Below are 25,994 nucleotides of genomic sequence, written 5' to 3' on the forward strand. Positions count from 1 at the left end.
CTGCTATAAGGTTCCAACAAGTACCACTTCGGGCGATGAAAGTGTGCTGTTGCAAAGTTCCATGTTCCATGTAAAGAACGATGGTCCGTTTATGCTGTTCAAAAATATTTAAATATCCTTTAGTTACAAAATTAGGTGCGGTACCGTGGTATAGTCGTCAACTCGTACGATTCAATGCTATGTCCGTCATGGGTTCAAGTCTAGCAAGGACCGTCCCCGCGCAGCAAGGAATAGCAATAATGTCTGCGTGGTACTGAATAAGTCTCAAAAGTCTGTATATGCCGGCCTCACCGCGTAGGACGTAACGCCAAGTAGAAAAAATATTTAAATTGAAAAAATATTGAAAACAAAATAGCAATAAAACTTTCTATCTCACAAGTGACCATTTTGTTCCATCCCTCAAACTCCTTCTTTTAATGTTCGGATGTACTAACAGCCAAAAACACACAAACACGACACGACCTCTGTACCTGCTTTTGCCAAGCAATTTACACGGTTTTATTCGTCAGCAACATAGGCCATAAATAAATAAAATTATATTTGTATCACACACAAAGAGAAAAATAAAGTAGCGATGCTTGCGATTCTTCTTCTATAGAATATTCCACGAGTGAAAAATAAAACCTAAGAGAGAGAGAGAGAGATATTAGGGCGCCGTCGGCTGGGTGTCCTTTCTGCCGCTGAGTAGCGTAACGCGGGCTTTACTGCTCGAACCGAATGGAGATTTTAACCTCACGCCAAGCGCCGTGGTGAAGCGTTTCGAACCATCCGAAACGCGATCCTCTCAGGTTGTACTACTGTTGAATAGTGAACATAGTTATGCCTAGCAACATCAATGTTTGTAACAGTATAGAATAGAAAGCTCTCTACGGTTCTACAATTAATTTGCAATGTTTCTTAGTAGCGCACTCTGCACTCTTTTTCTTGGGCGCGAGCGTCGATCTTAACTTCCGTGTCATTAAATCTCATTGTCTACTAACATGTTTGTGCTGCCCTGTTTCATTCTTCATTTAATTTCTCTACAAGTTTAACTCTTTTGTTCTCTCTTGCACACACACACACACACTCTCATCCCACATTCTACCGTACCTAAACGCTGCACACCATAAGCTAGACGACATTTCTTTTCACGCCGAATGGAAAGAAAGCTTAGCTTCGAAATGTTTCACGCGGGTGCAAAGTTTCACCACCAGTGAAATCGTTTCATTGCGCAAAGTTTCTTACACGCAATCTACGCTGTTCGCGCGCTCACACACACACACGTTCCATTTCCGCTGCTTTTCATTGTTTGCGTTTTCGTTTTTCGAGGTCTAACAACAAAAGGGGGTTGTTTGTTTTTTTTTTTTTTTGGTTTCGTTCGTGTGTTTTGTGTGCGTTTTTTTTTTAATGATGCTCTTAAAAAGGGAACTCAAAAAAAAGAAGGACGACGAGAGTGAAAATGATAAACCTAAACGCGTTTACGCTCTGCCCGATGATGATGATGGGCGTCACGCCGCCGCAACAGAAAAACCGGCAACCGGCTCGACGTGTTTAGCGGGCGTGGTTTTTGCAGAACGGACGACCGCCCTTGGCGAAGAAGCTCTGTCCTTCCAGGTTCTTTTTGCAGCTCTGTGATGAGTGGATCGGAGAATACGCTTATTAGTGGTGACTCTATCGAGCTATTGAAGCATTTTGCCCCATGCTACTTACGGTGCAGTTGAAGCACTGGCTGTGGTAGTTGTTGTTCAGCGCCTCCACCCACTTGTCGCCGGCTTCGACGGGGAACCCGCACGCGAAGCACTTGGTCGTGAACAGATCGTTCCAGTCCTTCTCGCAGTAGGGATCGCCCTCCTCCAGGAAGAACGGGCTGTTGCCGAACTGCTTGCCACAGTACGTGCACTTGAAGCACTCCGGATGGAACTGCTTGCCGATGGCATTCAGGCAATCGCCCTGTGAGAGTGTAGACAACAACAGTAAGTGCATTAATGTCCAGACAATTCATTGAAATGAAACCGCTCGAAGACACTCACCTTAACTCTGCCATTGCACTTCGAGCACAGTGGGGCCAAGAACTCCTCGAAGCAGTACTCGCAGTACAGATCGCCCTTCTCCTCGACGAACCCAATGTCAGCGAGCGGACGCTTGCAGTTGGCGTTGTGGCAGATGAAGTGATCCGGGCACCAGATGCGTCCCAGCGCCGTAATGAACGGTCCTCTGTAGGGAAGCAAAGTGTTTTTCATTGTGTTAGCAGTGCCATGCTCTCGCAAGTCCATCGTTAATCACCCACAGTTTATACACACACAACTCAAACCACCACCACAAGAAGAAGGATAAAAAGCGTTCACCGGGACGGCTCGAATCCCGGCAGCGCCGCGTACTTACGTAACGATCTTGTGATCACACACGTTACAGATCGGATTCTTGTCCTTGAGCAGGGCCAGCGCACTACCGTTCGCTACCGGATCCTGTTCCTGCGGTTGTGTCGCTGTACTGTCGCGCTGCATTTGTTTCTTGTCGTGCGGGGCAGCAACATTGTTATTGCGCTCCACGTACGAGCGTCGGTCGCGTGCGTGCGACGTCAGCTCGGAACTTACTTTGCGCCCGTTGATCGGGGCCTGCGACCCATTCATGTCCGTGGCGTGGTTGTTGCTGTTCTTCGGGCGCAGTATAACCTTACCGAGCTCGGACGCTGCCAGTGGCGCCACTGGAACGGTGATTTGGGTCGAGTACACGCTGAGATCATGCTGTCCGTTGGGTGGGAAAGCGGCTTGCTTGGACGGTACCGCAGCCGTGCCATTTGTGTACGGCGGTACGGGCTTGGGTTCGTCGCCTGCTTTGCCGTTGGTGTTAGCAAGCGGAAAGCCACCCGCACGGTGGCCGATGGTGGGCGCCGGCGTGCCATTGCTGTGCTGTAGATTTTCCTTGTTCTTTGCCCGCACGCTGGCGTCCGTTTTGCGGAGTCTGGCTTCGAGCATGTCCTTCAGCACGCTGGACGCTTGCTTGCGGTAGTCGGCGTTGTTGCTCATGCAGGCCAGCTTGCTTACCGAGCTGTCTAGCAGCAGGGTGGCATGGTCGACCTCCTCGATGCGCGGACCAGCGGCTACGTTTGGTTAGTGGGCACAGCGAGAAAAACGGAGACAAAAAAAAAACAAAATGCAAAACAAACACATCAAAACAACACTCAAAGCTGTTAGGCATTGTGGGTAGGAAAAACAAAATAAATAAAATACATGCTTAAACTTAGAAATTAAAAAGTAAGAGGGGTTAGAGAAGCTATAAAGGAGACAAGTAAGCACAGCATTCTTAAGGCCGGCGTACATTGTCCGTACTCGCTAATGTAATTTCGATTTTCACTAGCGCATCTGGCGGCGACAGGTGGAAGCTTTTTAGTGAAAATCGGAACTACGCTAGCGAGTACGTACAACGTAGCCCTGCTTTTACACCTATACCTGTAAAAGTAAAACGATCAAGCAACAACTCTTAGCATTACTCTTAACTTCATAACACGCTGTAAAGGTCTTATTCTTTTTCGTCAGAAGTTCGACCACGAATTCCTGTATCTTCCAATGCTTCTGTACATCCTTTTCACACAAAGATCATGCAAAAAACACACATCATCTCACACAAACAAACTGCAACATCATCAAACACAAACACTCCAATAGTTGCGTTGGAGAATAGCACACCTGATCTGCTGCTGGCAGCATCCGCACAGCGGCACACGGCCGCCCGGTCCGACCGCCTTGTTCATCACGCCCCGTCCGCGGTTGGGGGCCGACGTCGAGCACGCGGCCCGTCCCTTGTTGAACGAGTTCGTACCTGCGCGATCAGTGGAACGGTCAGTATTCGGGTTGAGCGTGGGTCGGTTAAGAAAGTCAAGGAAAGCCGTGCTGTTACTGCGGCTGGACGGCTTGCTGGCGGGCTGCGAGCCGGCGGGCGCCGCACCGTTCGCGGGGGGCGCCGCCACGGCCGCCGGAGCAGCCGCCGGCTGCGGTGGCAGTTGCGGTGGCAGTTGCGGTGGCCACGATTGGATTAGCTTTTGCGTGTCGCTGCGCGTGTCCGGCTCGGCGCCGTCGTCCTCCTCGCGCATCGGCGGCAGCGGGGGCATCGGGCCAGCGCCGATGATGAACTCGTTGAACTGCGCCTTGAACGAGCTCGGGCTAACGCAGTCCGGCCGGGTGGCCGGCTTCGGCGGCAGCAGTACGCTTGCCTTGCGCGCGCTAATGTGCGGGAAGTGGTCGACAAACTCCTCCGAGAACAGGTCCGTCGACGGGAAGGTGGTCGGTGGCGGGGCCGGTTTCGGTGTGGGCGGCTCCACGTGACGGATCGGGGCCGGCGGGGCGGCCTTCTTCGGCGGTGCAATCTGTCGCTTCTGCTGCTCTTCCTGCAGCTGCTGGATGAGGGCGGCTTGCTCGGCCTGCTGCTCCTTCTGCTGCTGCTCCTTCTGCTCCTGCTCGGTCGGCTGGGGCGGCAGATTGAGGGCCTCGTCCTGGCCCGAGAAGCGGCGCGTCTGCTGCGCCACAAAGCCCTTCTGGGGCGCCTCGTCCTCCTTGATTTTGGAAGAATATCGTGAGCTTTCGCTGGGTGCGTTGCGCGACACCGACTGGCTGCGGCTACTAGACTCATGCTCCTCTACGAAGCGCGTGCGCTTTTGGATCAACGCATTGCCTACCTGCTGGGCGCTCTGAATCGCCCGTTCCGCGGACGCTTCCTCCCTGGTCATGCGTTGCTGCTGCTGCTGTTGCTCCGTAGTCACGCTGCTACTCATCGTTACCTGTTCGTGCGTGACCTCCTGATGTTGCTGCTGGTGCTGCTGCTGCTGCACGACACTGCTGCGCCCGAAGCGCTGCGTCGCCTCGAGATGCAGCTGCTCCTGCATCTTCTTCTGAATGTCCGCCGGCACGTGGTCCTTGTTCGCGTACCACGGCACACCGTGCAGCTTACCCATCGACAGGTACAGGCCCGACTCCACCGGTATGCCTTCCCGGGACGGTGGTACGTGCGGCTTCAGCGGGTTCGGCGGCGGCCCAAACGCCGGCGACTTGGTGCGGCTCGGCTGGGGCGTCGTGTGGCCATCGAACTGCTTCACCTCCGCGAAGTACTCCTCGAACCCGAGCTGGTGCTGGTAGTACGGGATGCTGGTCGCGTGCTTCGTCAGGATGAGCGACGGCGTGAACGACTGCCCGCGGTCGATGACACCTTTGTGGGCGAGACGCGCGTGAGCACTGTGGTACTGGGCCAGCTCGGCGTCCAGCTCCGGAGCTGCCCCAGTAACGACCGGGATGTTGCGGTTCTGGATGGTGGTGTACGGCGTGGCGGGCGGCTTATTTACAGGCCGGCCGGGCGGTTTCGCCACCGGCTTCGACAGGGCGGCAGTGTGCGAGTGTGTATTTACAAAGGCCAGCGGAACGTTCGTGCGCAGCTCCTCGGGCTCGGGCGTGCGCGGTGGGTTCTGCGTCGGCAGGTTGAACCACTTGCGCTGGTAGGGTGGGATCTCGGCCGGATGGTTGAGGGGTGATTTGGTTTCGCGCCGCAGTGCCAGCGAGTAGTGCTCCGGGGGGTGTGCATCGTGACCGGGGTAGAGCGGTTCCTTCGCGGTGCCGGTGGTGACGGTTGGCTTCGGTGCCGGAGGGTTCGTCGCTTGCGCAGTGTCGGCAGAGCCGCTGCCGCCCGAGCCGCGCCGACTGTCCTGGCGGCTCTCGAGCGTCGCGGTCGAGCTGCGGCGACTCTCCACCACCGCCGCTGCCGCAGTGGCCACCGTCGAGGCCCGGCGGACCTCCTCCGCCGTGGCCACCTTGGAGCTGCGACGAACACTCTCCACCGCCACCACCGAGCTGCGGCGTGAGCTCTCCCCCCGTTCCGGCTCTTCCGGCGGCACCTCCCGTATCTCGGGCACCACCGGGACGAACGGTTTCGGCGTACGGTTGCCCCCCACGTTCGCGAACGCCGAACACTGGCGGTCCGGATCGACCGGCACCGACGGCTGCTCCCGCACCATGTCCTGGTACACGTCCGAGCTCCGGTCGAACCGCACCTCGCTGAACGGGGTGTACGGGCGGTCCGAGGCCGTCGCCAGCGCGTCCATCATCGAGAGCCGTCCGCTCGGCACCGGCAGGTCCTCCATCTGCGACGGTATCTCGCGCCCGAACTGCTGAAACGGAGTGTACGGAGCGGTCTTGAGCGCCTCCACGAACGGGGACTCGTTGCGCATCGCCGAGATCTTCTCGCTCCGGATCGGTTCCATCGAGTGGGGAGGCGGAAAGTAGGGTTGCGTTTCGGCCGGCAGCGGCACCACCGGCACGTAGTGCGGCGGGAAGCGCTGCGAGCGGGCGGTCGAGGTCGCGAGCAGCCTCGCCATCACCTCGCCGCGCCGCGGCACATCGAGCGGCGGGCCGACCGGCAGCGGCGCCGGCTCCGGCTCCGGCTGCTGGCCGAGCCGCCGCTCTAGCGCATCGACCTGCCGCCGCAGCGCCTCCAGCTGGCGCATCTTCGTTTCCTCCTGCTCGCGCCGGTACGCCTCGTTGCGCGAGCGCATAAAGTTCGCCTGCTCGATCTGGTCCGCGGTCAGGTGGATCGGATCGGGCGGCGCAACGCAGAGCGCCTGCACCAGCGCCGACTGCCACTGCTTGGGCGTCGGGTTCGGTATGGCGGACGGGGGCAGCTGCGGTGGCTCGGTCGGCGGCACCGCGGGCAGCGTGTAGTGGGGCGGCTCCTCGGTCCGGCGCCGGGCCGCCTCGGCCATCTCCTCCTCGAGCGCCCGCCGGCGGGCCTCCTTCTCCTGCTCGGCCCGCACGTACCGCTCCAGCTCGCGGCCATAGTCGACGAACTCGACGCGCTTCGGGGGCCGGTCGGGATCGGCGGCCGCCGTTGCCGCCGCCTGCTGCTGCTGCTGCTCCGGTGGTTGCTGCACCACTTGCTCTTCCTCCTCCACCTCCTCCTCCTCCTCGGGTGGCGGATCGCGGAAGACGAAGTGCGTGTAGGACGCGTCGGACATGGCGCCCGTACTTGCCTGTGCGCTGCGCTGGCCGGACGAGAACGGCCGCTCGAGCTCGTACTGGGGCGTGTCGTAGTACGTCACGATCGGCTGCGAGCACTGCGTCTGGTACATCCGGTACTCCTCGGACGAGGCCGAGTTGGCCGTCGTCGTCGTCGCGGTGGTCGTCGTCGTCATGCCGAACGAATCGGACAGCTCTTCATCTTCCTGGTGCTGCTGCTCGGTTTCCTCCTGCCGGTGGCACAGTTCCGGCGCCGACTTGCTCTGCTGCTGCTGCTGCTGCTGGCCGGCTGCGTCGTCCGGTGGCGTTTTCGATTTTTCCTTCACCTTCATCGGCGGCACGACCGTGATCGGTTTGATCACGACGCGCTGCGTCTCGGGCGGCGGTATGTAGATCGGCGTCGCCGTCGGTATCGTGTCCACCACCTCCGGCTTCGGCGGCCAGGCAAAGACGGGCGCGGGCGATTCGCTTCGCTCCCGTGCCCCGTCGTCCGCTTCCCCTTCCGCCTTTTCTTCGGACTCGTTTTCTGCTGGCTCTTGCTCCGTGCCACCATCTTAATCGTTGTTGCCACATTTCCGTTGAATGCCCCGAGATGCGACGCGCGTTTTGTTTTTTTTTTGTGTTTGTTTCCAGCGTGGCCATGTTTTTTTTTTTTTACAATTGTCACCGCAGTGTGTTAGTCGTCAAGCAGTAAGCGAGTGGTGCACAGTGGTGCAAAGTGCATTCGTTACAAAACGGCCCAAAAGCAATGAAGGGTTTTTGCGAGAGAACAAAACCACACAGCGAAGCACAGCGGGACGAGTGAGACGTATCGAGTGAAATAGAAAAGAAAACGGCACAGGAAGAGAAAGAAAGAAAAGAAAGAAAGCGAGATAGATGCAAAGCGTTTCAAGACACACGCAAAGACACACATGACAACAGAAAGGGATGGCATGGACACAAGGGCAAACGGAAGTACGCGCGCGCGGCAGCTCCCGGCTAGTGCTTTAGTGGGCAGGGTTTTGGCAGAGCGCAGACCATGGTTCAGGCCACGGACACAGTACCTCGGAAGTTAAAGGTTGGCTTCCTGCCCAGGAACTGGCTCTTCGCTGCACCGCGTTGTTCGATGGTTGTTCGATGAAGGTTGGGTGTAGGGGTCGGAAGATGTGAGATGGTTTTGGTTGGTTTTTGTATCGATTTTCAACGCGTTTTTTACAATTTGATTTTTTGATGATTGCGTTTCATTACACAGAATTGCGCGATGCGATGGGAAATGGTGAAAATGGAAATACGAAAAATGAAGGCCGTGAATAACACACCAAAATAGTGAAAAAAGACACGAACTCATTACAAACGATTGTGATTGTCTACTAAGTACTCCTCCTGTCTCCTCCAACATTCTCTCTGTCTCTCTCTCATACAACCAGACCGCTCAGGATGTTCGTGAAAATAATCGGTTAAAACATATGGCGTAGGATTTTGTGTGTTTTTTTTTTTAGATAACCACAATCAAAAATGACAACAAAGGGTAAGGTGTAAAAACAAAACGGAAGGGGTGGAAGGAAGAAAAAACAACAAGAGAAAGATAACAGCGAAAGCATAGTAATTTAGTAACAACCTTGTGGAGTGGGCACGGAAGCCGGTGCCATGGCTGGGGCAGCCATCGGGGCCGGTGCTGGTGCGGCCACCATCGGGGCCGGGGCCGGCGCCGCCATCGGAGCGGGCTGGGCCGGCGGGGCGCCGACAAGGGCGGCCGAGAAGGGCGTCGGGACGCTGCCGGCCACCGGCGGGTACGAGGCCGGCGGCTGGACCTGGGCCAGCGGGCTCACCGGGAGCGGGGCGCCGAACGGCTTCGGCGTAATGTTGTTCTGGTTCACCTGGGAAGAGAGCGAAGAGGTTGGAACGTTTTTTAATTATTTGATAGAGCTTTGACTATTTCTATATTTTTCACAGTTTTATCTGTGATATTTTGAAGGTAACTTCTCACATTCTATGTGACATCTCAAACTATTTCTTAAAAGGAAAAAACCTGAAATTCATAAATATACGTCATTTCTGGGCAAATAAGGGTCTACATTGTGAAGGCTTGTAAATACATTTGTTTATAAACTATTGTTTAAAAACCAGTTGCTCAATAGATTAATGACACAACTGCATAAAATTTTCAAAATTAAGAGAATTTGTCTCTAAAACTATCTCTAAAATTGGTTAGACCAGCTTTATCCTTTTTGCCCGACCACATGTTTCTAGCACATCAAAATATGGCACGATTATTACGATTTAACCTACACAAAAAGGGTAATGGTAAATTATTCCTATTAGTCTTATGATTACTATTGGATTCTAGTAAGTCATAACTAAATTGTAGTTAACTGATCAACCAGACTAAATTGTAACCTTAAATATGGTACTTTGTGTTCATTCAACCATCAGGTTTTTTTTTATTTCAACTCATCAGAGCTTCTTAAGTGTCCCATTATAAACCTATTGGTAACCAGCGTTTGAAATTTCATACGCAAAATACTCCGTTTTTGGTAAGCGATTTCCTATGAAACTAAACTGATTAGCATATTGAACATGATAGAAGCTGAAAATTTAGGAGTGCTTTATGTGCCAGAAGTGACTCTTGTCAGTTATTTTGTTGTTTTCGTTGCCCCCTTCATCGCCAAGCTCGAGAGAAATAAATCAAAATTGAAAAGTGTGTATCAGAGAGGAGTTGTCGTCATTTTCTATCTTAAAAGATTTATGATTCTTTGAATTTTGTAACAAATCCAACCAAGGCAGGTATTAAACGAGATATCAAGCACAATATTTTTAGAAAATAGTAAAACCGATTTAAAATTGTTGTTTACTTTTAAGCCCTCTTAGTGGCTCTGAAGCTGAACAATCAATAAAACTTTTAACTCCCTTTTTTAATTGATTTTGTTGAATAAAACAAAAAAGTTCAAATTTAAAAATCCGTTTCTGTTTTTTACCTTGCCTATCTGCCTAGCGTATGAAATTCCTTACGTTTCGTATCTATAGATCTAAAAAAAATCTAAAAAACGTGTATCCTTCTGTTTTGACATAAACCTAAGAGAAATAAAAAGTTTCATGTCATTTGGGTCAAGTTTTTGTACACCCGGGTGGTATAAGGTTTAGGAGTTCTTTTTTAAACATGTTTTTAACAAAGTAAAACTGACACATTACGATAATCTTCTTTAAATCCTTCTTTAAATTCTTTGCATCAAATCAATGCTCAGAAAGATAATCTATCGAAAGAAATAAAAATGTTATGTCTTGGTGGAAAACTAACCAAAACATTGGCAAAGCATTACCAAAAAGCGTAGGTATGTACCCTCGATTGTTTGAGCGACTATATGTCCATTGTTATTCAAGAAAATGAAGCTTCGTTGCAAAGTGCAACTCAAGGTAAACATTGGCTCGTTTGGTCACGTGACCGAAGGCACGCCTGCCACCTGAAACACCTGAAACCTGGTGAACACAAATAAGCATGATCGAATTCACTGCCCCCTCAAAGGATCAGGTGACAGGCACGGTACCGTCACAGGTTGCCACGTGCACCCCTGCAACACACCTCCTTTCACCCCCCCCCCCCCCCCCTCCCCTCACAACGATCACAGCTCAATCATCGGTCGATCAGTCGGGCAGCAGCAAACTCGGTCGCACGCTCGAAAACCCCTTTCGCACCACAATCCGTTTGGCGACGACACAAATAAATCGATTATATTTTTAATTACATGCTGCTCCTTCTCGGCCATTTGGGGTGGAATGTACTCATGCCCTCCCACCGCCACCTGCAACGTCCCGCAACGTCCTCCGCGCGGGACGAGGGCAAAACCTCCGCACAAAAAATAAAAAAGCAATTTCAATGCATTTCCGTCCCACCCAAGACGGATCCGCTTTGGGTCACTGCTCGGTAAACATCGCGTGGGGGGAGGGGATGGTGAAGGAAGACAGAAGGTTCACATCCGTGTCACGCACTCAGTCCCGCGCCACAGCAGACACACATCTTACAATGTAAAAAGTGCGAAAGAGAGATAGAGAAGGCGGAGGGCGCGTGAAAAACGCGTGACGTACGTAAGCCGCAAATTGGATCGGTGCCGCAAATGCAATCGAGTCGTGATCGCGATTCGCCTTCGAGATCGATCGTCGAGTGCTATTGTTCGCTTATGTAAAAGTAGCACGTACACACACGCACGCACGCACAAGCACACACACACACACTTTTCTGTCCCTCTGTCACTGCACTCTCGCTTCCTTTCTTTGTTGAATCGATTGGTGGTCCATTTTCACGTTAAACTGAATGTCCTTTTCTTATTAGAATCTTCCATTTGTTACTCTTCGATGAACTTTCGTTGATATATCAATGTATTAGTGGTTATTGGAAGCAATTTTCTGTATCCTAAACATCACTTCACAACATCAACTCACTCCGAAAAGAAAAGGCAAACCCGCACACACACACACACATGCACACTATCACTTACCTTGTAGGTGGAGTTCTTGCCCGGCGGAAGTACGCTGCGAATGACGCGTCCTCCCATCGTCTGGTAGTAAAAGCCGTAGTCGTTTTGCGTAACCGTACCATCGGTCTGCTCACTATCGGCGGTCGCGGCCGGGGCGGCCAACCCATTTGCCCCGAACACGAGCGGTGCGCTCGCGTCGGTCTGTGGCGGGGCTGGCGGCACTTCCGGTCCGGGCTCCTGGAGTGTGCACTCCTCCATCGTTAGTGGCGGCGGCGGTGGCGGCAGGGGCGGAGACGCTGGGCAGACGGGATACGCGTTACCGGATAGCTCGCTGGCGTTGCTACCGTTGCTGTTGCTGCTGTGGCTACGATCGATCAGCTCGTTCTCGCTGCTGGTGCGCGAATGCAGCGGGGACACCTTGTTCGATTGCACCGGCGATAGCGAGCTCGAGTTGCAGTAGCCGCTCGACGATGTCGTGCTGCTCGATCGTGAGTGGGACGGCGAATGGCTCAGCGGCCCGAGGCTGGTGTGTGTGCCCTACGGTGTGTTCGCGCGTGTGTTTTCGTTTTCATCGGCGGTGCAGCAAACCGCGAAAACCACGGCAAGTGTCGCGCACGCGTCATTCGTCGGTCCCACACGTCAGCAGCGGCCCGCCAGCAACGTCAGCCGAGCCGGGTGTTTTTTTTTCGGCGAGCCATCGCGAGTTGTTGCATAAGCGAGAAAAGCACACACACACACACACGCAGAAAAACAAGCGCAATGCATGCAAAACAACGATCAGCCACAAAATCAAAAAAGAAAAATAAAACAAAGCAAACACTCGAGTTAAGATCACACAAAAAAGGGAAACATGCGATTCGTGGGGCCGTTTCGGGGGGAAACGAGTCGACGTTTAGCTTGCGACAGGACACACCGTTTGACACACTTGTCCTCGGGTAGGGTTGGTTTGTTTTTACTTGTTTTTTTTTTCTTGCTGGGTGAAAAACAGTACATTTTTGAAGAAAGATAACATAACGAAGTGGCGCCTCCGTCAGCATTCGTAACGCACGTCAGCAGTTTAAACGGAAAGCGTTAAAAAAAGCAGCAGACAGACCCTTGGCGGGGAGAAAAAGACAGAAAGGAAGTGGGTGCTGTTTGTCTGTTTGTTCTATGCGAAACGTACTCAGCTGCTAATTGGCCTCGGCTTTCCTTCCGCGACCGATCGTATTTGCGTAGTTATATTTAACGCACCGTTGCGAATTCGGCTACGACCCGAAAACAAGGTCCGATCGATCGATCGATCGTGTTGATCGGGAAAAGCTCGAGCAAACTACAAAAACAAATGCTGCACTAATCGTGTGTCGATCGTGTGTGTTTTCTGTCGGAAGCATTCAGTCGTTACAGAGTAGGAGTTAGTTGCTCGCAAACGTAAACACAGATCAGAGGTAGAACTGCATGGAAAATCACTTACATTACTGCCGTACGGCGACTGCGCGCGGCCATTTAAGTTGGCATGAGCGTTGAGAGCAGCAGAGATGGCCTGGACGCCGGTCTTGTGTCCCCTAGAATGGAAAGTTGGTATTAGAAAACCGTACAATCCCAGCCTACTGTTGGGGCGAGGCACTGAGCGACTTACGAGCAGACGATCGTATGTACAAACGACAAATAAGATCAGTGAGGAATAGAATGAGAAATGGGAAAAGTAAAGACCAGCAAAAGAAGGGATGGATTTGGTTTTGGGCGATTTACAATTTAAGGCAACAGGACACAGAAGAGGAGTGCCTGAGTAAATGAAAACGATTCTTTCCACTTTGATGAGACGTTGATGCGTTGTGAGCCTATTGAAAAGAAACTTCTTTTGATCCTTTGGATGACTAAACTGGTGACTGATTGCTGAGAAGTTTAGTTAATCATATTTGCTATGAAACTGTTGAATTTATGAAACTTTGGCTCTTATTGTACGACTGATGACAGCAGAGAACACTTACTTCTTTTTACTAACTGTGGAAATCCCCCCGTTTCTAAGGCAAACTACTTGTCCAACACGCTACACAGCTCAAATCTCTCAGAATCATTGTTTTGCATCGTCTTGCACGCGAATCGTTCTCATTTAAGGGTACTACTAAAATCTTTTTACAAACTAATCAACAAACCAGCTAGCCTAAACACACAGCACAGCTACCTATTTTGTAATGATGTGCTCTAGTTGCTTTCTAGAACGGTTTTGCTAGGAATGCTAGTATAGGGAGCTGGAGAGAGATGGGAAAGTTCAGGATGATAAGGATCGGCAATCGAAAGTGGGAAGGAATATAAAGAAAAGCCAATTATGGAACAAATAGAATAAAAACACACACACAAATAAATAGAGAAAAGAAGCAAAGAAATTAAGCAAAGAAAAAGGGAAAAAAGAAAAGAGAAGAGCGGTTTTAAGGTGCGATCTGCTGCCGAATACGTACGGTTTCGTGACAGCTACCAGAACCATGCCGTTAGTGCCGGGCGGCGGGCTGTTAAGCGCCGCCAGCCGCGCATGGATGTCGCAGTACAGCTTGTCGTTCAGATTGAAATAGCCCTGGTTCTTCAGGGAGGTGCCGCAGGTGGCACACTTGAAGCAGTCGGCGTGCAGGTTCTTGTCCTTGATGCGCACAAACACGCCGCTGCCCCACGCATAGTGTCGGTCGGGTGCGGTCAGATGACGTGCGTGTTGGTTGTTGGTGGTTGGTGATGGTTGTTGGTGGTGATGGTGTGTGCGAGACGTGACGCCGTACAGGGAGTTTTCCAACGGTGGTTTGTTGGTTTTGGGTTTATTATGATTATCGTTTTTCATTGTCGGTGCGTGTAGGAATGTTGTTGCAAAACAAAATGGTGACCGTTTGGTGACGGTTTGTCCGCGGTCCGCGATGTGGATGATAACACGTAACAAGCAAACAAGAACAAAAAAACCAGAAGAAGAAAAAAAAAACATTCGGCAAACCACCGCAAACGGAAACGAACACAGCCAACAACAAAAAAATCAAATCGTAAAACGTAGAAAAAGAAAGAAAGAACAAAATATACAATTAATAATGTAACGATGGGCTTACGGCATGGGATAGTGGATGAGATAAACAGTACATCCAACAGATGACTGGTTACGTTCATCGGCGATGAAGATCGAATCCAGAGAGCATGTTTAGAGGTCACACTCTGAGACAATGTAATGCATGCAAAACCAACCCAATAAATAAACACACACACGCACACACACACTCTGCACACTTTTGGGAGACTCCTCTTCTTGGAACACGGGGAACACGACAAGGTACGTCGGAGGGCGCAATTTTGCTGGAGTTCGGTAATGGTGAAGGAGGACAGTTTGGACGACGGGGGAAACGCATCGAAAAGCTCAGCTCAAAGATATATAAAAAAGCCAACAATTTTGGAAAAAAAAGGGAAGTAACACAAATAAATGGAAGTTCGAAATTCCATCTAGTTCGCGTACTACCGCAACTGCCTGAGTTCGGAGCTCTTACTCGTTGTGAACCTTCGGTGGAATACCGGCCCTCGGAACGGTATTTGGTGCCGGGCGGAAGGCTGAAGTCGGTGCTGGAGCTGGCGGTGCCTGCTGTTGGGGCTGCGGCTGCTGCTGCTGCTGAGGTTGCGGTTGCGGCGGGAATGCAACCTTCGGTGCGCCCTGCTGGGCCGGCACACCCTGCTGCGGCGCTGGGCGCTGGGGCTGGGGCTGCTGCATCATCGGCGGTTTCGGCATCGGTGGGCGCGGAACCTGACCCTGCATCTGCGGCGGCAGTGGCGATGGGCCACGCGGACGGCCACCGGTGAGCGAACCGACCGGCAGACGGCCGGCCGTAGCGTAGCCACCGATGGCGTGGCTCTGCGTGGCGTAGAAATGCGACGACGTGGACTCTAGTTTGTTGACCGAGTAATGGAAATTGTTAGAGTAAACGCTATCTGCTCCGAGCGGCATTAGGCCACGACGACAACGGTCAGCCAACGGTGGGGTACCGGCGAGGTACCATTGGTGTTGGGAGCGTCCATAGAAGGGGGCCAGGCACGTCGGGACGGATTATGGGATGTCGGTCGGGCGGGTGGAGTTGGTTTAGTGCGGGTGCAGTTGCAGCAGTATTTACAGCATTCGTGGGGATACAGGGACAACACGCGGTCACACGGGGTGGATAATGTTGGTTGGTTTTTTGGCGCACACACACACAACAGGTTGATAAAAAAGGGGAAGAAAGTAAAAATGGGTAAGGTGGATGGGGAGAGAGGCGGTGGAACAGAAAAAAGAAGAAAATTCGGTGCAGATTAGAGACGGGAACGTGGTGGCAATTATTTACAAACACCCGGGCAGTACGGCTGGACGACGCTTTTCTTCCATTGGTTGTGCGTATGCGTGTGTGTGTGTGAACGTGTGTGAGTGTGCGTGCATTTTTCACCTCTACTGCTTCGTGTTGCGCTACCATTCTTCTCCCTGCCTTCGGAAATCGATCGAAAAGATCGCCCGAAAGCCCACCCCACAGCTCATTTGGTTTCGATCTCATCCGGGGCTCAAGTTGCAGAAGAAGACCCGCTGCAAAGGGGGTAAACCGGACTTACACAATCAGGCGCTCGCACGACGCACAAATGTTCTGGCCCGGCGGCAGTCCGTTGGCGGCCGGAGCTACCGGACGATCGACGGGAGCGCTAACGTGGCGTGTAACAGTGTTAGTGCCGCTGCCACTGTTGCTGAGGTGGTGTGGCGAGAGTGGTTGTTGTTGTTGTTGTTGCTGCTGCAGCGGCTGCTGTTGTTGTTGTTGGGCTGAAGTTGTTGAAAATAGGGTTGGATTGTTTCGTTTCATGAAAGTGTGTGTTGGGAATGTGTTTGTTAGACAGGATGAACAAATCAGGAAGCGTTAGGTGGTAACGTTTAGGTGTAGCGTAACGCGAACGCGCTACCATTGCATACTTTTAGGCGGTTAATTTCAGCAGGGCAGAGAAACCAATTGTGATGATTACCCTAACGGTAGGAATACCTTACTGTTTAAAGTTATCTAATTATGACTTTTGAGATTGATATTTAGCAGAAGTAAATGATCTATAGTATGTTTTTTTTTTTGTTATTGGCAATTATAAAATATTAAGTGAATCCTTATTGGAATGTAAATAACCACATTCTAGTAAAGCAATAATCTGGTTAAGTTCAAATACAAGTTATCACACGTCAAGGAAACGTCGAGACCCTTACTGTCCTGTGTCATACTCGAATCAAATTGCAGTCAATGTTAGTCAACCCATGCCAGTACAGCTCCATAACAACTGATTGTACAAGCCGTCCGAACAAGAACGAGAGATTAATGAAGCTGTCTGTTGGAATGGGGTTTGGTGTGGTGTGAGTTTGGAGGTTGGAAGTTTGTACGGGGTACTGGGTCTACACCATAACGACTCCCTAAGCTTGTGTCCAGCATCGTGTCCGTCACCGTACGGTATCGAGTACAACCGGAGCGGAAGAGCGCGCATCTTGCCGCGCCTTCGCTGTTCGAGAAATGTTACCTGGCTCGGGGTCATCTCCCTGCTCGTGCAGCAGCTTGTACACCTCGGAGTTGGCCGGCGAGTACACGCGCTCGTTCTTCTTGAAGTTGACGCTGAAATGCATTGTGCAGGAAGGTAAAACAAGTCAGTTGTTAGTTCGTACGATGTCAACCAGCTAGATCATAATTCAAACCTACCCAAGGACACCTCCAGCGAGCACTTCCGCCTGAGAGGACAGCGTTTCGGCGATGGTCTCATCGCTGTACATGCCGACCGGGGTGTTGTATTGGTTGTTGACGATGCTCTTGATCTGTCCATCGTTTCCGTTTACCTGGGGTTTTTTTTAAAGAAATACTTCGTTATTTCCCCTCTTCAAACAATGTCATCTCCGAAACTTACAGCAGCGAACGGTTTGGCGGCGGTGTTGTGGCCACTGCCGATCGGTTTCATCTCCTGGGGCGTCGCTGCCAGCGAGGTGCGCGTAACCGGTGTGACGTTGCCGGGCAGCGATGGAGACGGCGACGGTAGCGAACCGGTCGGCGTAACAGACGGACGCCAGGTAGCACCACCTCTGTCGGAAGGGCCAAGAAAAATGCAACAAAAAACTCCAGTCATCAGCAACTTCTCCTTTATACGCGCGGTTCACAACGGGCGACATTCCTTACCTCGACACCGTCAGCTCGAACGAGTTTCCAGCGGCCACGATGACGTCCTGCGCATCCTTGTGACGCATGTTGAACACCTCCGTACCGTTGACCTTGATCAGCGCATCGCCAGCCATCAGACCGGCCTGGTCGGCCACGCTGCCACCGTTAACCTGAAACGGACGCGATCGGGATCGGGCAAAAATAAACCAATGTCAGGGTGCCTGCGGTTCTTGTTTAGCTGCTGCAGTACTGCCAGCTGTTTTGGCGACGGTTGCGCTGTCGCGTTCGTTGTCCTTAAAATAGTTCATCCGCGTAATGTGTCCACGGGCACAGACAGAAAGAAAGAGAGAGAGAGGGGCACAGGGGAAGGGTTTTCAATGTCACGACGGTGGCATGGTGATGTTTCTGTTGTTCTACCTACTCCCTCCCACCCTGAGCCATGAGCCAGCCAAGGCGTGTTAGCAAAACATTCGCGTTCCCCTTGTGGGCTCTTCTTTGTTGTCAGTTGTCGCAAGGTGATCACGAGCCGGCCAAAAGCGGGCGCCATAATTAAACGGTGGCCCTTGTGACAGTGCGTGGTCGACTGCTAGTCGGCTGTGCTGCACATTCTCGGCTAAAGAAGCAATTAGTGACGGTCGTGCAATATGATTTCCCTGTCCGTACCGTCTATAGCTTTATGGGAGTTGTAGCTCCGTCTCAGCCAACTGATCGCAACGATCGCTTTATCAGCTTAAACATGTTTGCGTTTGTATTTACTGTACATCAAAGCTCGATAACAATTCCACACACATGTTAGAGAGTGTCTGGAGCTGCAGCTTACAACCACAAGGACGAAGGTAAATTGAGAACCCCATTTGCCTGGAATGCATGACGCTCACCCGTCATGGGCTTGTCTCCGTCCCCAAAGCTGAGCGGTGACATGTGCGGAATGTTCGCGTCTTCTACTGCGGGCGACACCTCTTAACGCCCTTTCCCTTTTTTAGTTGTGCAAGCACAATCACAACCCTACAGCTCCCTCCTTTGCACCACCATTTCACTGGCATCTTTGCCAAACACACCCTTTTTACAAAAGTCCCTTTTTGCCAGCGCTCCGCGAGTGGCGCAACAATTATAAATCAATCAAAGTGCAATTGACAACGGCTCGAAGCAAAACCCGGTGGTCCATGCACATACACACACACTCCGTCACGCACAAAAGGCAACACCGAGGCGACCGCCTTTGTGACGGTTAGTGCAACAACAGCAAACAAAAAAGCACTCTCCGTTTCGTTTCGGCAGAGACTTTGGCAAACGGCGGAGGGTTGAGTGACGTACAAATTGGCAACAAATAAAGTGACCCAAAGGGTTGGTTGGGGAAATAAAGCCGCCACTATCAGCATTGCATACGTCGATGTGGTGATCCATTAGTCAAACGAAACTCCCTTTGAGGCTGAGTAGCGATGTGTGAACGCAGCATGCCATGACTCACTGTACGCGGGCTGTGGCTGGAGCTCCAATGCAGATGCAGTTGCACCTTTTGCGCGAGCGCGCGCGCGCGCGTCTTTGTAGCGTCTGGGTTGGCACGCTGGCACGCAGCGTTAGCGTGTCATGGTGGCAGTAAGCCCCCGAAAATTAGGACACCAATATGTAGCGTGTGTTCAAAGGTGCGTACCATATGTTATAGACCTTCTGGGCGTAAGCGTGAGCAGGCAATTCTGTGTGAGGTGCGTAAACCGGTATCAGAAGGAATGGAATGGCAACATGAAGCAACCTGCCCGAAGCTTCTTTTTCAGCGTAGCGAGCGTGTTGTCAAGCGAGGCAAAAGAAGAAATACACTTATTTAGGAGAGGTTTGATTTATGATTCATTTACTTCTGCTGAACCTGCCGGACCTATTGATTCTTTGGTTGCATCGATCCAGTTCTAGCCGATCGCTCTGTCCACTCTTCTCGGTGGAATGGGGCGTGAGTGCCGAGGGAAACTCACGATCAATTTAATGGAGAGCAACAGCACATCATAGACGCAGATGTACTGTGGTGTGGTGGACAGCTCTTCCTTCACCTTCCTCTACCCCTTGGGGCTAGTTTATGAGAACTTTGAACCAGCTTCATATCTTCAGCGCACAACAAAAAACAAAACAAACCGGGTCCGCTTATGTGCGTTTTGCCTGTGCGGTTTTTAGTTGTTTGCCATTCTAGTTCATTTTACCCATCGTCCTCTCCTCCTCCCCGGCGGCCCCTGCATTTAAACGGCACTGTTTTATTCTAGGTCATAAATTACTGCCCTTTCCCTGGCTGATTGTACGAGGGAGCAACTTACTCTGTTTTTTGCTGCCTTTTTTGTTCCTACCGGGTGTTCCTGGGTGCTCCCCCTTATCTTCCAGCGGGCGTCCACGGCTTGAAAGCTCCACTCCACCTCATAACAAACATATCGAAATAGAGTGGGAACGAGGGGCACAACAACACGGCAAGCCAGCCACTAAGGCAAACATAATGAAACTGCATCGTGGCTTTTCGTGGCCGAGCACGATAATTGACAACCTCAAGGGTTTTGAGAGGAGCGGGAGGGTGGATATGCTAACCCGACACCACTTTTCGTTTTGCCCGCGCTGATTAGGGTGGCTTTTGTTTGTTTGTTGTCGTCCCAAAAATGGGTAAAAGCGAGTGTGATAGCTTTTTAGGGAGTTGGTGGCAAGGGAAGGAGCGTTCATGGCCCAGCTGGACAAAGCTGGCATAAAGGTTTGAAGGATGCAATGCATGACTAACCCAGAGAAATAGGTCTAAAGGTTATAGGTCTCGGAGGCGCCAATTATTATTTTATGAAGTAATTCTCGATTGAACGTACGTAGAGGTTGTTGACATATTACAGCCGGAAACCCTGCTAACACTTCGTCAATAACTTTGCCCATAGATGTTACTTGGATGTTACCTGTTCGTCCTCTATTAATTCAACACAGTATTTCCGGAGAGCTGGATAGAATTTGACGCAATAACATATTTGCACAAGGTTGTAGCTTGCTGAAAGATGCCCAATGAAATACATACTTCGATTTATTGAAATCAATCCCTCCCCATATCAATACACCACGGCTATCATGCTGAACCAGTTCCTATTGGATTCCCATGTTAGTGCCCGAGCACCCTGAGCGAGCTCATCAACTTCACACCGTTTTTGGCCCAACGAGAAGTCAAAAAACCAACCACCAAGAGCACCACATATCTCCATTACGTGCCATTTCCGGTCGTGGCTGCAACCGATTTCCCACGAGCTTTATCGGTGAGCGACGGCGAAAGAAAGGGAACCGCAACCAAAAACACCCCATTGCATCAGGGGCCCGCCTTGGGTGGGAATCGTAGATGGGCATAAAAGTTTTAATTTATGTGCAAATAAAGCTGCTCGCCTTGGCTGGGGATGGTGGCTTCCTACCGAGGTGTGTGTGTGTGTTTGTTGAGGATTTCGAGCCGTTCGGACATGTGTGCTCATGGAAAGCCTCGCACACACCACCCCACATGAGGCTCGCAAAGTGACTCTTGCCAAACGGCTGACGGTGATGATGATTCGCGCTTATATGATTGCGCTAAGTGTCGTCCGGGCGAGTGTCCGACCGGGTGGTCGCTAATTTATGTAATTGTGTGTTTTCAATTACGCCTCACGTAACCGAAATTGTGTTTGCGCATACGTTTCTTCCTCCCCCTCCCGTGCAAGCGTGTAACAAACGCACGTGGTGGTGGTCCGTCGGGAGGAATGCTTTCGCCCAACGCAAATCGCGATCGCGATCTTGCGGGATTGGTTCGCTGTTGTTTGGTGCGAAAGAATGGCTCAAGCCAAATAGTTTGCAATCCCTGCGAAGGGTGTATTGCGCCCGCACGCCTTAAATGCTTGCCTAATTTCAGTTATTTTCAACCTAACGCGCTGATCCGCCGGCTTACCCCACACCATCGTCGGCAGACGACACAGAACGTTTCATTGAGGATGTTCTCCCGTTTTTCCCCCCCAGCATTTATTTCGTTGCTGGAATTTATTGTCACTCCCTTCGGACTACAGACAACGCAAACAGGGAGAAGCACGGCCAAGAAGGAAACAGCCGATAGCCGAACAATCGTCTTCACCCGTGGGCACCCGTGTAAAGGAATTCGATCAATGAATCATGCTGCATTCCATCGCGGTGCCAGTGGAAGGTTTTATGTTGCGTCGGTTCCGTGTGCCGTTTTTCTTCTTTCCTTTCCTTTTCTTTACTGTCCCATTCCACCTCGATCACTTTATCACTTTGAAGGGCTCGGAGGGGTTTCGGTTTTTTTTTCGTTTTGTTTGTTGTTCACACTTCACTTCACTTCACCGTTGGAGCCAGGCGGGGCACGGTGCGTTGTGAACGGTGCCGCCGGTTTTTTGAACAGGAATTCGGCAGACGATAAAAAGCAGACATAACCGAGAAGCATAAACGGTGCTCGACAAGGGGATTATGAGCTACAGATAATAATGACGTATGCGCGCACAGAGGGGCATGCATAGTGGGAAGCGTGAGGACTTCCAGATGGTGGAAGGAAAACGAGCGCACGATGAGTCATCCGATCGCGTTCACAGGAGCGGGAAAGCCCATAGAAACGCTTCCTAGGAAATTGGGTGACGCTTACCGTCGCGGGCATTAATTTTCTTTGGTTCGTAGAGGAAAACACGTTGTGCTTTTAGTTACAAACAAAAACCGCATTTCTTGAAAGTGAAAACATTCGTTCGGTTTTTACAGGTTTTATCCATAACGATCTCTTCTCATCAGCAAAACAAGATACTTGCACCACAGGCTATAAACCTCAGACCCATTTCCTCGATTGCAACCCTGATTACAGCTGCACCGTACCTGCCGCATGCTTCCCAAAACAAAAACAAACACAAAAAGACATTCCAGCGGCCACACAAAGCGATAGGCCCTCGGCGTCTGGGTGGCGTTTTTCGTGCATTTAACCATTTTACAACCCGTGCATTTAGGTACGATCATTGAACGGGAACATTTTATGATCGGTACGGGTAAACGATCGTGGTTTCCGGTCGGCCCCAGGTAGAGGGACCACCGCGGCGGCGTGTGCTGGCAAAACAACAAGTGTCCACCGTTTTTACGCTGCAGCATTTCATGACGTCCGTCTGATCCGTTCGGCATCGAGTGGGGGAGATGTAGCGACCGAGCACGGTTAGTGTTGCGATTATTATTGACAGCCGTGATGGTAGATAACGAAGGATTGAGGGTGGGTATGGGTGCGTTTTCTGTCAGGCCAGACCCTATCGTATTAGAGCCCTGCCGCACAAACATTGGCCCTGCACAACGGTTCGTGGTTGTCTTATCTGATAACGTTGTCAGGCGGGACCGTTTGTGACGGATCCGTCCCCGAAACGGTAGCAGGGACTGGTGCGGAAGATGATCTTTGCACAAGGGAAACTAAACTACTGGGACAGGAAATGCTCTGTTTGTGCATTCCAGCCAGATGATGAGACAACCTTGGTGTGTGTGTTGATTACCTTGACCTTTGCATTTTGATCTCGTTTTCTGCATCCAGATTGTGTGAGATCAAGAACTCGCCAAGAACTCGTACTCCTTCAAGTAATGCATATAGAATTATTCTTGAGCAGGACAAGACGGAAAGACATTTGCAACATAAATCCCATTCGCCGTGACAGGTTGCGCTCTACCTGCCACACCGTCGCCCAGCGTGACAGCATTGTTTCAACGTCGTCGTCGCTGATGACAAATATAAATCGATCTGCTGCTGCGTTTCCCCTTACGCCTTACGTCGCTCATCCATTTCCGCTTCCGTCCCGGCTGCCCAGTCAGACAGACGGGCAGACGGACCGAACCGAACCGGGGGACGAAAAACCGGACAACGAAAAATGACATCACTTAAGACCTGTCCCGGGACGGATATTATTTATGACTGTCCCCGGTGGATGGGTCTTCGTTGCTATGCGTTTTTTTGTTGTTGCTCTCCCATCCTCCTTCTCTATTCTATAGAACTGCAGAGGATAGAGGGTGCATTAATCGTTGCAAAAACCCTTTGCAACTGAAAGGAAGAAGCAAAAGCTTGCCTGATGATTAACACAAAATTAATAGAACTAGTGCAACTCTGTCCCTCACCAAGCAACAAAAAACCGCTTTGCCGTTTCCCAAGAACACACTCTGCCGTTCCCAAGAAGGGGGGAGAGAGGACTCCCTGCGTACTTCCCCTTTCCCAAACACACACGCCCGCTCGAAGATCTCGATCGCTTGGCAGGAGAAATGAAGAATGCGTTTCGCTTGGCGCGCGCGCTCGTTCCGAACAATCTAAACCGCCGTGCGCCGGCGACCTTTCAAGATGCCGCCAGTCGCAGAGATTATGATTGAAATTGAATCCTCCTTTCCACCGTTTGCCCCACCGACCCGACCCGAGAGCTTTGATGCCGAGTTCCCAGGGGAACTTGGGTCCCGGGGCCCTGCAGAAAGAATGTACCGTGTTTGGCTTTTTGTTTTCCCTCTCTCGAGTGTTCTGCGCAGTGCATCTTGCTGCACTGTGTGTGTGTGTGTTTGTGTGTGCATCGGAGCGGTGTCGATCGTGGGCCTGGCAAGGTTGGCAACACAGAGTTCAAGGGCACAGACCCCGGGTGCGTTTGACATCGCAGTCGATGTGCTGGTGCTGGTAATCTTTCTGCGTGTGCCTTACCTGCCAAGGGCCAGGTTCGTTGATTGTTTTATTGATAAACTGTGCTTTATGGGCACTTTTATGGGTTTATTGTTACAAATGCGTAGCAATAGTGTTTGCAACATTGGCCAGTGCAATCGGTTGGGCGATCGGAGAACTGTCGGTGCAGACTGGCGGCGAGCATGGGGCTGCCGATCAAGATTGTGCAGCATGTACAATCATAATGCAGTAATGAACTGTGCGGACAGCACGCATAAATAATTGGCCATCGCTACATTTTCAATCGATTGCATGTTTGCGCTGAAGATGTACAACGTTTCTTGGTGCTGTTGCTATTTGTAAGCTTTCGCTTGGGTCGAGTGCAAAGTATCGTAATGAAATCTTCAAGCCTGCTAGCCCTCTTAAGCTCACTCAACAACAGTCACAGCCACTAATCACTTAAGCGCATTGGTACGCGCTCCCCTTACAGCTGCCGGAAATGGCAGCCGACTCACGCTTTCGTCTCAAGCTCAAGAGATCATACCATCTTAACATGTCGCCCGGACCCAACCGATCGGGGCCATTATTCATCAGCTTTTACCCAACCGATCGGAGCTTACTCACCGATCCTTCGAGTCGGTTCGATTGCTTCGCCAAAGCGTTCGAACACGTGCATCTCCGTGGATCAGCTGGTTGACGAACGTATTTGTCATCGCGGGATCAGCGATGAAAGGGAACCAAGCAGAGAAAAAGAGAGAGAGAGATAGAGGGTTACAAAACAACCCCAAAAAGACAACCGCTTCGCTGCGAACATCTGCGCCCGAGGTGACGCATAAGCCGCCCAGCGTTCGTGCGGCCAAGATTTGCATACATTATTGACGCCATTTGGATGTGTGCAGCAACTGCACAACCCCGATGAAAGATCAAGGGTGCAGCCCAAAAGGATGGTTCTGCCTGCGAACGATCGATCGGTGAGATGGTGTGTCGGGGGCCGGTCGAATCAATCATAATTAAGCGTTTAAATAAATCGACCGATGACAGAATCGTGCCGGCTGTAACTCTCCCCGTGAACGATACTGTTCAATATATCCCAGCCCAGGCGATGCAGACAACGTTGTGTTTGTGTGTGTCTGTGCGGGGTAGAACATAATTTTGCGCATTAGAAGTGCGATCTAATTTCCCGTCCCGGGGCGCTGGCATCGGGAGACACCGCTGCAAGCAAAAAACCCCTAAATTTATGTCCCATTTCGAGCCACCATTGCAATGATCTCGTAAATAGTGTAATGATCATAACTTCTCTCACTGTGGCAGCACGATTCGTGGTCGTGGCTAATGCCAATCAGGTACGCGACAACGCCTCGCGGTTGCAGCGTCGCGCTCGCGCTGGCATTTATCACTGTCGATAATTAATTTCCCCGTCCGGATCAATCCGCAGAAACGTGTGTTCGTGTGTCGTGGTGCCTTGCCACCACCATCACGCCCCGAATAGTGGTACCTCAGTTTTCCAGGCTGCTGCCAAACCTTGCTTGCCCAGCCCATGCGAGGGTGATGAAATTCGATCGGGAAAACGGGCGGCTAACTAGGTTAACACTTAACCAGGTGCCGGTGGTGTCTGTGGCGCCATTTTTTGCACCACCAAACAACCGAACCAAGGAGTGCCGAGAGCGAGAGTGTTTCAAAGGGGGAGGGAGGTAATTTATTGAAATATTGCTATATTGTTGGGCCCGTGATAAAATAGTATAATTGGCGAACGGTTAAACTATAATTGGCGCTTGATCGGCGCCCGAACGAAGGGACTGCAACTATTTGCACTTAGCGTAATCGGACG

General features: G+C 51.3%; 1 protein-coding gene across 17 annotated transcripts in view; it reads right to left on the reverse strand.

Annotated features, from left to right (window-relative positions):
• Positions 1–462: 462 nt before the first annotated feature.
• The window catches only part of LOC1270178 (PDZ and LIM domain protein Zasp), a 46,724-nt gene continuing 21,192 nt past the window's right edge, over positions 463–25,994 (reverse strand). For 9 of the 17 annotated variants that reach the window (XM_061663757.1, XM_061663761.1, XM_061663758.1 and 6 more), the window contains exons 5-16: positions 17,569–17,720; positions 17,303–17,474; positions 17,101–17,234; positions 16,925–17,016; positions 14,911–15,346; positions 12,873–12,963; positions 11,444–11,959; positions 8,572–8,830; positions 3,666–7,527; positions 2,010–2,193; positions 1,690–1,929; positions 463–1,608 (exon numbers count right to left, since the gene is read on the reverse strand). In XM_061663757.1, the coding sequence (XP_061519741.1) occupies positions 1,531–1,608; positions 1,690–1,929; positions 2,010–2,193; positions 3,666–7,527; positions 8,572–8,830; positions 11,444–11,959; positions 12,873–12,963; positions 14,911–15,346; positions 16,925–17,016; positions 17,101–17,234; positions 17,303–17,474; positions 17,569–17,720 (6,216 nt within the window). In that variant the 3' untranslated portion in view covers positions 463–1,530. Of the gene's footprint in view, positions 1,609–1,689; positions 1,930–2,009; positions 2,194–3,665; positions 7,528–8,571; positions 8,831–11,443; positions 11,960–12,872; positions 12,964–13,389; positions 13,438–13,857; positions 14,056–14,910; positions 15,347–15,991; positions 16,194–16,924; positions 17,017–17,100; positions 17,235–17,302; positions 17,475–17,568; positions 17,721–25,994 lie in introns of those variants that run through there. The other 8 variants (XM_061663773.1, XM_061663772.1, XM_061663769.1 and 5 more) reach the window with 8 other exon arrangements.

This window comes from Anopheles gambiae, chromosome 2 (genome assembly GCF_943734735.2).
Source record: "Anopheles gambiae chromosome 2, idAnoGambNW_F1_1, whole genome shotgun sequence".
NCBI classification, from domain to species: domain Eukaryota; kingdom Metazoa; phylum Arthropoda; class Insecta; order Diptera; family Culicidae; genus Anopheles; species Anopheles gambiae.